General features: G+C 41.2%; 2 protein-coding genes across 2 annotated transcripts in view; both read right to left on the reverse strand.

Moving 5' to 3' along the window:
• The window catches only part of LOC109920370 (5'-nucleotidase domain-containing protein 1-like), a 39,184-nt gene extending 27,162 nt beyond the window's left edge, over window positions 1-12,022 (reverse strand). The window contains exon 1 of the mRNA XM_048597406.1: window positions 11,829-12,022. Within this exon, the coding sequence (XP_048453363.1) occupies window positions 11,829-12,011 (183 nt within the window). The 5' untranslated portion in view covers window positions 12,012-12,022. The remainder of the gene's footprint in view (window positions 1-11,828) is intronic.
• Window positions 1-12,348, reverse strand: part of LOC125480965 (dermatan-sulfate epimerase-like) — a 167,759-nt gene that overhangs the window by 149,668 nt on the left and 5,743 nt on the right. The window lies entirely within an intron of this gene.

A 12,348-nucleotide genomic window follows, 5' to 3' on the forward strand; every position in this document is an offset into this window, starting at 1 on the left:
GTAAAGGTTCTAAGAAGGAAACAACAATGAGAAAATTATTTCTTATTTTATCTAAGTCAAGCACACAAACTCACTGATTCGGAGAGGTACAGAACGCACATTATTTTCCCATTATCAAATGAAGATAAGTTGTATTGACTGAATGAGTATATCAGATCCTCACTGTTGCATAGTACGTTTACTTGTTGCAAAATGAAGCAGGCTGGTATCAAATAGAGACTGAAGAAGTGGATATGTCAATAATGTGAGTATCTGCACAATTTGGCAAGAGTATTTTGATTGTTACAACCTTGGTGCTTTTATACAACTAGACATAGTGAAGTGCAAGTTTACAGCTGTAAAATGTAGATTCTAAGGCAAATTTTTTGACAGGACTGAGGTGTAATTGATCCTGAGGACTATCAGTTGAGGCATAGATTATAACAGCAAGCAGGTTATGTTGGAGTTATACAAAACTTTGATTAGGGCACAGCTGGAGTACTGTATGCAATTCCAGTCACCTCACTTTAGGAAGGATGTAGTTGCATTGGAGGGGGTGCAGAGCTAATTCACCAGTATGTTGCCTGGGATGGAGCATTTCAGTTATGAAGGGAGGCTGGATAAGCTCAAGTTGTTTTCTCTGGAGCAGAGAAGTTTGGGACCTTACTGAGATGTATAAGATTATGAGAGGCAGGAACAGGGTGGATAAGAATCAGCTGTTCTCCTTTGTTGAAGAGTCACGAACAAGGGGGTATATTGTGAGGATTTTCTTTTCACCCAGAGAGTGGAGGCAATCTGGAATGCACCACCTGGGACAGCAATTGAGGTGGGTAACCTCACAACCTTAAAAATAAATACTTGAATCAACACTTGAAGTGTCATAACATATGTCTGTGGGAAAGTGGGACTAGTGTAGGCAAGCTGATGGAGGCCCTGCAGGAGAGGCAGGAAACTTCATCCCTCACTCAGGTGGTACAGACTCAATGGGCCGAACAGCCTCTTCTGTATGATTCAATGGTATCCATGGCTGATCTGAATTTGTAACAAAGACTTTCTCTGTTATATGATTTGGTAAAGAGTTTATATTATGCTGCACTATGAGACTGTGGCTGAAGCAATTCACATTTTAAAAATAATAAAACTTAGTGAAGTTTAATATGCCTGAAAGGAGCAAGATAAAAAGTACCTGAAAGCTACCTCAGATTCATCTACGGAAACAGAGCGTAACATTATCCAGTGTTGAAAGCCTTGAAAGCTCTTTAATACTAAATATGGAAATTAAATAATGTTTACAGCTTAACAGAAATTGTGGGTGTCATACCCAGTCATGATTACCATCGACAACAAAATTGTGATACACTTAACTGTGGCAAATAGGAAGCAAATGCTAGATGTAAAACACTTGATGATAGATAGATGATTGATAATCTGCGACTTAGACTATTTTTGGATGCATTCAGTACACTAATATCTCTGCTCATCAGCTCAGTTGACTAGATGACTGTGATGCAGAATAAAGCCAACAGCATGGGTTGAATCCCTGTGCAGGTTGTGACAGTTCATGAAGAACTGCCTCTTCCACTTAGGCTTGTGGAATGCTTACCCTTAAACTATACATAAGCAATTGTCTCTCTTTAATGAAGAAACAGCAAAGGTATTTGTGGCTGATGACTGCATACCATACCATACTTGAATGAAACAAAATCCTCTATGATTTCTGAACATTTTTGAGTATTAGACAAGTAAAATCATTACTTATAATTATTTATAACTACTCATTAAAAAAAACCTGTAAGTCAGAAAAAGTTATATGGTACTTTTGTGAAGTATATGAAAATATAAAAGCGATGTGAGTTCAACTTTTGTGTTTTATTAAGAATCAGAGTTCAGTGTAATATTTTACTGAACATACAGGTCCCAAATTGTTAACTCAGCATGTAGGGTTTTTTTCTTTGTGGCACTACTCGGCAGGAAATATATCAAGGTTTTTAAAACATGCCACTGAAAATAATGGCTACTTGAAATGTTTCCATTTAAGTTGGGATAAATGAAAGTAAAGCTGTAAAATAAATAATTCAAATAAATGACACCTCGCAAAGAAATTACCTTTTTAACACTGCAAATTTTAAGAAAATAATTAGTCAAAATATTTTTAATTCTTAACAGTTGACATTATTTGTATGCATGATCATTTTTCTTTGTGAATTTAATGGGTAACATCAATGATGTTCTGTAAAATATTCCATGATATATATATATACAGAAGTGGTTAAAAGCAATTGGTGATAGGTTAACATTACTACAGTGCCACGTAAACAGCTCAAAATGTTTATTTTAACCCCAAGTCTGCAAGCAGATCCATAACAAAAGACATTTTTCTCTGGACCAGATTTGGATTAAGCTTTCAGCTCAAAAACTGTGCTACTGGGATGTTTTTTGAACAGCAACATTGAATATTAAAAATTTGCTCATCCTGCCAATTTTTATTACTATTACTTCTCCATTTGTTAGAACATCAAAAGTAGTAATAGAATTCCCTGATCTATATTTTCTAACTGATATTATTTTACCACTGGTGCTGACCTGTTAATACCAATTTTTGTTATTTGTTTATGAACTGTGAATATCACTAGTAAAGGTCAGCATTAATTGCCCATTCCTAATTGTTCATGAGAAAACAAACCACTTCCTTGAATCTACTGCATTTGTGCATTGTAGGTACATTCACAGTGTTGTTAGACCAGAGTTTTGACCCAGCAATGGAGAAGAAAAGAAATGTGTAAAGTTCCAAGTCAGGAAAAAATGTTTCAGAAAAAAAAAATGTTTCTTTGAGGGAAACTTGCAAATGGAAGTGTTTCCATGCATCGACTACCCTCTCCTTCTAGGTGGCAGAGGTTAAAAATTTGAAAGGAGCTGTCAAGAGGATCTTGTTGACAATGTTGAGGAAGCAAATGCTTGAAGTGGCAGGTTATGGTACCTATCAAGCGGTCCCAAGTTTCTTGTACTCAGCCAGGCAAATGGAGAGTGGTCCATCACGCTTCTAACGCGTGTCTTGTAGACAGTTATAGGCTTTAGGGAATCAGGAGATATAATATGAGGTCCCAGATTGGGGCTGTTAACCTGGTCCAATCAGGGAGCCTTGGCTGACAGATATAAACAGGGGTGCCAGACATTCTGTTTACTGAGAGCTAGATCTGAGAAAGCTGGACCAGCGTCGAGGACTATGTATGTGTAAATAAAGGGTAAGATGGTAATAGGATACCGGCCTCTGTGGAATTTCCTTACATGGTGGAGAATTTCCAGCCTCCAACCTCTCTTGTAGCTAAACTATTTATGTCTCTGGTCCAGTTAAATTGCTGGTTAATGGTGATGCCCAGGAAATTGATGATGGGAATTCAGCAGTAATAATTTTAAATGATAATACCCGAGCGGAGATGCTTAGATTCTTATTTGTCTGACACTTTTGTGGCATGAATATTACTTGCCACTTGTCAGCCCAATTGTTGTCCAGGTCCCACTTCAATTAAATGGTTGCCAGGCTGCTGCAACTGGTGGGAATGCTTCCCCAACTTCTCTTTGGGTGGCAAACATTCCTGCTCTTGCATCATTCTTCCAGTGAGTTTGAGTTAAGTAACCAAAGATTAGAGTAAATATACCTCAAGAGAAAGTAAACCACGGATTTATGAGTAGCTGGGCACTTCTACTAGATGGATGTTTTCAGTTAATTTTGTAAGGTGTAATTCTTAATGTCGACAAAAAACAGAAATTTCTGGACAAGCTCAACAGGTCTGGCAGCATCTGTGGAGAGAAATTAGATTTAACATTTCTGGTTGAGTGACCCTTCCTCGGAGCGGATGGTAGCTAGGAACATGTTGGTTTATATGCAGAAGATAGGGTTGGGGGGGGGAGAGGGGATAAGGAATGAACAATACAGCCCAAAGAGAGAGAAGGACAGTTATGACAGACAAAGGAGTGGATAATGATTCGGCCAGGAGAGTGAATAGCTGTAAATAGGGACTGTTAGTGACCAGCAATGGGTTGTGTATAATAGCAGACTGTGATAACAAGGCCTGATGTGTGCGGTTTGGGGTAAGGACATGGGAGAGCTCCGGACCTAAAGTTATTGAACTCAACATTGAGTCCAGAGGGCTGCAGGGTCCCCAGCTTCATTGGAGCACTGCAGCAAGCCTGAGACAGAGATGTTGCCCAGGGAACAGGGTGGTGTGTTGAAATGGCAGACAATTGGAAGCTCAGGGTCTTTTTTGTGGACAGAATGCAGATGTTCTGCGAAGCAGTCACCCACTCTACACTTTGTTTCCCCAATGTAGATGAGACCACACTGTGAGTAGTGAATGCAATAGACTAGATTGTGCTAAGTGCAGAGGATCATCAGCCGCCATTTCTGCCACATTCAGCGAGATGCCACCATCAGATACATACTCCCCTCCCCATTCTCGTCAGCCTTCTGTAGGGACCGTTCCCTTTGGGACACCCTGGTCCACTCTTCCTTCACTCCCAACATCTCCCCACTGCCCTGTGTCACCTTCCCATGCAACTGTAGAAGGTATAACTGTCCGTTTACTTCCTCCCCCCTCAGTATCCAAGGTGAAGCAGTGCGCTTCACTCAAACTAGTCTACTGCATTTACTGCTCACAATGTGGTCTGCTCTACATTGGGGAAAAGAAGAGCAGTCTAGACGACTGCCTTGCAGAACACCTACATTCTGTCTACAAAAAAGACAGTTTCCGGTTGCCTGCACTTCAACACACCACCCTGTTCCCTGGCCAGCATCTCTGTCTCAGGCTTGCTGCATTGCCCCAGCGAAGCTCAGTGTGAGCTGAAAGAGCAACACCACATTTCCTGCTTGGGGACTCTGCAGCCTTCAGGACTCAACATTGATTTCAACAGCTTTAAAGCTTAAGCTTTCCCATGTTCTTACACCCAAACCTCAAACACCAGGCCTTGTTATCACAGTCTGGTAGTACATACAACCCATTGTTAGACATTAACAATCCCCATTAAGAGCTATTCACCCTCCTCGCTTGGATCACTATCTACTCCTTTTTCCGTTCAATTGTTCTTCTCTCTCTTTGGTCTTCATCCCCATCTCATGTTTACTCCTAATCACCTGCCTATCTTCTGCATATAAACTGACATTTTTCTAGCTACCATCAGTTCTGAGGAAGGCTCACTCGACCCAAAATGTTAATTCCAATTTCTCTCCACAGATGTTGCCAGGCTGCTGAGCTTTTCCAGCAATTTCCGTTTTTGTTTCTGATTTACAGCATTTGCAGTTCTTTCGGTTTTTATTGGTGATGTGGAGCCTTACTTCCTTCATGAAGCTTAGAGAATTGGGTACAGTAGTCAATACAACACACACTTCTGATAGCAGTGCTAATATTCCAATTGTTCAGCTTGCTCTTTTTGTCCACATTCTGTGATACAGGTCATAGCATTGATGTGGATATTGCTTCTGCATGTATAATTGTTTTTTCAATTCTGTTGAGTCTAAGAAAAACTTAGTTTCTATTACTAGCACAACGCTGTCATGAATGCTATTATGCAAGCTTTGATTTTCAAGTTAGGTCTCGTAAAGCTGCCAAAGCAGCTACCACTCACTCATCCGATTCGATGAACATGAATGTAAGATATAAACAGATTTGGAAAAATCAGCACAATTAGCTGAGACTTATCTCATAAACATTGTACACATTCTTGTGTGCATAAGCAGGGATAGAGGGTCAGGAAATGCTTGAACGTATGAAGAAAATTCCTTATGTCATCATACAGAAATGAAGACCGCTGCAAAAACTTCAGTTCCCTTTTTCAATCCCTGGAATTTAGAAAAATGATGAAGTGTCTCTTTGAAGAAACTGAAGAATTAAATTTAGACAAGGCAGCTGCACAAGCTGTACAGTTGTAATAATTTAGAATATGTAGTGATTGCTTAAAATTTCTGTGTCCCACAAATCTGTTATAAAGGGAAGTAGGAGGATAGAGAATGTCATTCTAATGTTAATATGGATATAATTAATGAAACAGCAACTTTTACAAATTCTGTCTGATGGACAAAAAGTTTTCTTTGTAATATGCTTTCTCATGTGCTTGCATTTTTCTTTAAGAAATAGCCCAATGACTCTGTAAACAGCTAACTTCACAGGCAATAAAAGTACTTGTGTAATTACAAATAACTTCCAATGAATCTAACACAATCACTACAACCTTATCCAGCTGCTGGATATCAAGAATTATTAAATTCAGGACAAACTGTAATCCTTTGTCAGATTAAAGGTTTTGAATTTGCTATCTGTTATGTAAACAGGAACTAAGATGAAAGAAAAAATAATCCACTAACAATCCATCACTCTATACACCTTAGGAACTTCTCAAAGTTATTTTTATGATTATTTACTTCCGGAAGCACAATGGTTGCTTTTAATGGAGGCAAGTATAATATACAACAAGACTGTAAAACCATCAATGAAATGATTGGTCTGTTACGCCACCTGGGTTGACACTAAACAAAAAAAATGTTGGAAATCAGAAACAAAAACAGAAATTGCTGGAAAAACTCAGCAGGTCTGGCACCATCTGTGGAGAGAAATCAGAGTTAACATTTCAGGTGCAGTGATCCTTCTTCTGAGCTGATTGTAGCTAGGAAAAGGTTAGTATATATATACTGCAGATTGTGGGGGGTGGAGGGGTGTTGCAGGAGTAAACAATAGGTGGAGACGGAGCCCAGACAGAGAGAACAGTTATGCAGATAAAGAGAGGGTAAAGGTCAGCTTGGGAGAATCAATTGCTACTAATGGCAAACATTAGTAGCTGACAATGATCACACAGTGTGGAGCTGGAGGAACACAGTAGGCCAGGCAGAATCAGAGGAGCAAGAACGTTGACGTTTCGGGTCGGGACCCTTCTTCAGAAATGGCCTTTTAAAGGTGTTATCTTTGACTCCAGCAACAGCAGTTCTTAATATCTCTGAGTAGCTGACAATGGGTTGGTTGTGGTAGCATCCCATGTGATAACACGGCTCAGTATGTGGGTCATGGGGAAGATGCTCAAGACCTAACATGATTGAACTCGATACCGAGTCCTGAAGGCTGTAGAGTTCCCAAGCAGGAAATGAGATGTTGTTCTTCTAGCTTGCGCTGAGCTTTGCTGGAGCACTGCAGCAAGCCTGAGTTAGAGATGTTGGCGAGGGATCACGGTGGTGTATTGAAATGGTAGGCAATTGGAAGCTCAGGGTAATTTTTGCAGACAGAACGTAGGTGTCTCCAACATAGAGGAGACCACAGTGTGAGCAGCAAATAAAGAAGACTAGATTGAGTAAAGTACAGGTAAAATGCTGCTTCACCTGGAATGTGTCTGGGTCCTTGGACAATGAGGAGGGAGGAAGTAAATGGGCAGGTATTACACCGTCTGTGATTGCAGGGAAAGGTGACATGGGGCTGTGGGAGAGTATGCCAGAGAGAACGGTCCCTGTGGAATGCTGACAAGGGAAGAGAGGTGAATATGTGTCTGGTGGTGGCATCTTGCTGGAGGTGGCAGAAATGGCGGCTACTGATCCTTTCGATGGGGATGCCGGTGGGTGGTAAGTGAGGACTACAGAAACCCTATCACAGTTGTAGGAAGGAAGCAAAGGGTGAGGGCTGAAGTACGAGAGATAGGTTGGATACGACTGAAGGTGCTGTCAACCATGGTAGCGGGGAATCCTTGGTTGAGGAAGAAGTTGGACATTTTGGATACCCCCTTGTAGACGCTGGCATCATTGGAACAGATATGGTGGAGAAACTGGAAGAATGGAGTAGAGTCTTTACACGAAGTGGGGTGTTAGGATGTACAGTCCAGGTGACTGTGGAATTCAGTGAACATGTAATGGATATTGGTGGCCAGCCTACATGAGTTGGCCAGAACCCATTTCTCTATTACCATGCGACCCCTAATATACACAACAATGATTAGGAAAACAGGACCTAATATCCAAATAAGGACAGTACCCGCAATAATGCAATACTTCCTCAGTGATTGTAACTACATGTTAATAAATAAATATCGTTGAAATTTGGATTAAGCAAAATGGAGGTTTTGATTACTGTTTCTGTTACTACATTATGAATGGAGGTGTCCAGTGGCAAGAAATATTCAGTGCTCAAATGTCCTGCAGTTTAAACCTTTGACTCTGACACAGAGAAAGTTTCATCCCCTCAACCATCCCCAATTTAGACTTGAGAGATGAAGACGTAACAAAGTTTCAGTGGTGTACGGAGAATTTATTTTAGTGGTGGACAAAATTCCTACATGAAGTATATAAAACAACTCAAGCCAATGTTGTGAGTACACAGGTTCAAATTATACAATGACAGCTTAATTAAGAAATGCAGGATTGAAAACCAGCTTACTACTGACCATGAAAACATTGTCAATTGTCATAAAAAACCATTTAGTTTGCTGATGTCCTTGAAGGAAAGAAATCTGTTGTCTTTAATTTGTCTGGCCTAAATGTGACTCCACACCCACAACAATATGTTGACTCTTAAATGTCCTCTGTATTGGCCTGGGAAACCATTTGGTTGTATCAAACTGTTACAAAGTCTAAAACAAGTGACTGAAGCTGGACAGACGACCCAGCATCGACCTAGGCACTGAAAGTGACAACAGCAAACCCAGTCCTGTTGATCCTGCAAAGTTCTCCACACTTCTGTCTCGGTGTTGGTGCCAAATTTGGGTGATCCTGTCAAAGCGATTGAGCAAGCAACAACTTCACATGGTCATACTTACAGAATTGGAGCTTATGGACGATGTACCAAACACCATCATCTCCATCCATGGGTATGAAACGCCCCACATGCAAGTCAGACTGATGAGAGTTGGCGGCAGTTGGGAAAATTTGCCCTGGCGTCCTTAACATTGACTCTGGAGCCCACAATGTCTCGTAGCATCAGGGCATACAAGGCCAAGAAAACCTTTCTCCCACCGCTCTGTCCCTGTTATCAAGACCACTAGAAGAAGCACTGAGGGTGGCAATGGCACAGAATGTATGTTGGGTGGGCAACCTGAATGTCCATCACCAAGAATAACTCATTACTGACTGAGTTGGCAGAATCCTAAAGGGCATAGCTAAGAGATGAGTTTTGTGGCAAATGATGAGGGAACCAAGTGGGAGAAACCTACGTGATCTCATCCTCATCAATCTACCTGTCACAGATGCATTTGTCCATGTCAATACAGGTAGAAGTAGCCACTACAAAATCTTTAGGAAGATGAATCCCATCTTTACATTAAGGATAACCTCCATTGTGCTGTGTGACCTTCCCATCATGCTAAATGGGGGAAATTTTGACCAGAGATAACAAACAGCATTCATGAAATGCTGTGGGCCAGCAGTAGTAACGGAATTACACTCAACCACATTCTGTAACTTCATGGCTGATCATATCCCTCCCTCCGCCCATTACAGTCAAACCTGGGAGTCAAATATGCCTCAATGAACTGTGTAAGAGGGCATGCCAGGAATGGCACTGAGCATACCTAAAAATGAGGTGAAGCAACAATATTGGATTGTATGCAAGTCAAATGACGGAAACAGTATGAAACAGACAGAGCTAAACCACTCAGTAAATCAGATCTAGGCTCTGCAGTCCTGTGATGGTGGTCAATTAAACAATTCTCTGGTGGAGTAGGCTCTACAAATATTCCCATCCTCAGTAATGGGGGAGTGCAGAACATCATTGCAAAAGACAAGACTCAAAGCATCTGCAACCATATTCACCCAGAAATGCTGAGAGGATGATTCATGACAGCTGACTCCAGAGGTCCCCAGGATTACAGATGCCAATCTTCAGCCAATTCAATTCGCTCCAAGCTCTCTCAAGAAATGACCGAAGTCTCTGCCTACAGCAAAGACTATGAGCTCTGACAACTTTCTGACTATAATACAGAAGACTTGCAATTGAGAATGAGCCACACCTCTAGCCTAGTTTATTTCAATACAACTACAATGCTGGCACCAACCTGACAATGTGGAAAATTGGACAGGTATGCCCTGTCCAAAAATAGCAGGACAATTCCAACGGGCCAATTAATGCCCGGATCATTAGCTAAGTGATGGAAGGGAACATCAATAGAGCTATCCAGTGGCACCGAGACTGCAATAACTTACCCATGGTGCACAGTCTGGGATCCACCAGGGTCACTCCATTCCTGACTTCATTACAGCCACCTTTGAAACATGGGCAAAAGAGTTCAACTGCAAAAATGAGATGAAAGTAGTTGTCCAGCACCTCAAGGCAGTATTGACCAGCAGATTAGAGGTGAGGCATTCTGTGGTGAGTAACTGACCTCCTGACTTTCCAACACCTGTTCATTATCTAGAAGGCACAAGTTAGGAGTGTAATGAAATACTCTGCACTTGCCTCCATGGATGCAACTCCAACAATACTCAAGAGACTCAACTTCATTCCGGGACACCAGTCTGCTTGATGGGAACCCCCTTCACCACCATAAACATTCATTCTCTTCATTATCGATGCTCAATGGTGCCAGTCAATAGTGTACAAGATGCACTACAGCAACTCACCAAGGCTCGTTTGACAGCACCTTCTATAACCTAAAAGGCAGCAGATACATAAGAACATTACTACCTGCAGGTTTTCTTCCAAGCCACACACCATCCTCTGGAGGTGCCGATGTTCGACTGGGGTAGACAAAGTTAAAGTCACATGACACCAGGTCATAGTCCAGCAGGTTTATTTGAAATCACAAGCTTTTGCAGCTCCTCTCCTTCGTCAGGTGAAGTCACCATTGTCACCTGAAAGCTTTTGATTTCAAATAAACAGGGTAGACTATAACCTAGTGTCATGTGACTTCTGGCTTTGTGCACACTATCCCGATTTGGAACTGTATCACCGTTCCTTCACTGTCCATGGGACAAAATCTTGGAGCCACCTTCCTGACACCTACCTTTCTACGGCAGTACAAGGCAGCTCACCACTACCTTCCTCAGTGCAACTGCAGCTTTGCCTAAGAAGGCAGAGACTAAAAACTTCATTTTTGTAATGCTCTTCTCAACTACTGGATGTTTTAAAGCACTTTATATCAAATGAAGCTCAGAGATAGTAAGACCTGCCGACGCTGGAGTCAGAGATAACACAGTGTGGAGCTGAAGAAATGTCAACTTTCCTGCTCCTCTGATGCTGCCTGGCCTGCTGTGTTCCTCCAGCTCCACACTGTGTTCTATCAAATGAAGTACTGCTTGGAGGGTAGCCTGAACAACTCAGGAAAAACTGCCCAAATCTTCCAATGGAATTAGTGGTGATTGTTGAGGTGTTATGCAACTAGATCCAGAGAAAATGTAGACATATGCACATGGTACTTGCACACAAAATACATGCACCCAAAGGGCAGCGATACACTGCTTGGAACTCTGCGTGGATGCCTCTAAAACTAACCCCATCATTGTTGATTCGGGCTGGATGTGTGGAACCTGCACAGAAATTTCCACCAGAACATTCATACTAGGTTGAAAGCAATTAACAGCAGAAATTATATCAGGAAGGCCTCAAAGTGAACTTAAAAGTAAATATGCTGAACCAATAACACATTCCCAGCCCATAATACCTACTCACCTGTGAATTATTTTGCTATGACATTATCACATACAAATAATTTACATTTTTGATGTGAAACCTGGTTTTAGGAGCTTGCTGCTGCATAGTTATCATTCACATCAGTTGCAATTGACAACAGAATAATCGCTGTACATTTCATTATTTTCAAGTTTGAAGTACAACTCCTTTTAGTATACCTGTTCAAACTGATTATTATAAGTAGTTGTTATGAACACTTACTTCATATTTTCCTTTCTTCTCTAATGGCTCAGAGTCCTTTCTGTCTGTTGTAACTTGTTGGCTGGCTTCAACTTCTAGTTCTTCCAGCACGAGGACTGTTTCACAATTATTGTAGCTGTGAGCAGGAAATATATCCGAGCGCATACTGTCACCAAAGTAAACAACCTGTGGGTGAAATAGCATGCATCAACCTAAGCTCTCTCGATCAAAGTCCAGACCAAAGGCAGAGGTTAAGTCATTGAAAAAAAAATATCAATATAAAGCAGAGGAGAAAGCAGAGACGCATTTGAGCCTAAATCTTCCAAAGACTGGCAATCACATATCGCCATTCTGCTCCAACTTTTTTGCACAAGACATCATGCTCTATATTTCTCACTGGCATTTCCAACTCTTGCACCTTCAGAAATGTGGTGCAGACCTGGAAATCCAACTATTCACTTGTAAAGTAAGATAATCCAGTTAAACCAAGCCTTCCCTTTTTTCAGGGCTTTGGATGCTATCATCTGTTAAGTTTAAATGT

Source organism: Rhincodon typus, chromosome 5 (assembly GCF_021869965.1).
Source record: "Rhincodon typus isolate 14 chromosome 5, sRhiTyp1.1, whole genome shotgun sequence".
NCBI classification, from domain to species: domain Eukaryota; kingdom Metazoa; phylum Chordata; class Chondrichthyes; order Orectolobiformes; family Rhincodontidae; genus Rhincodon; species Rhincodon typus.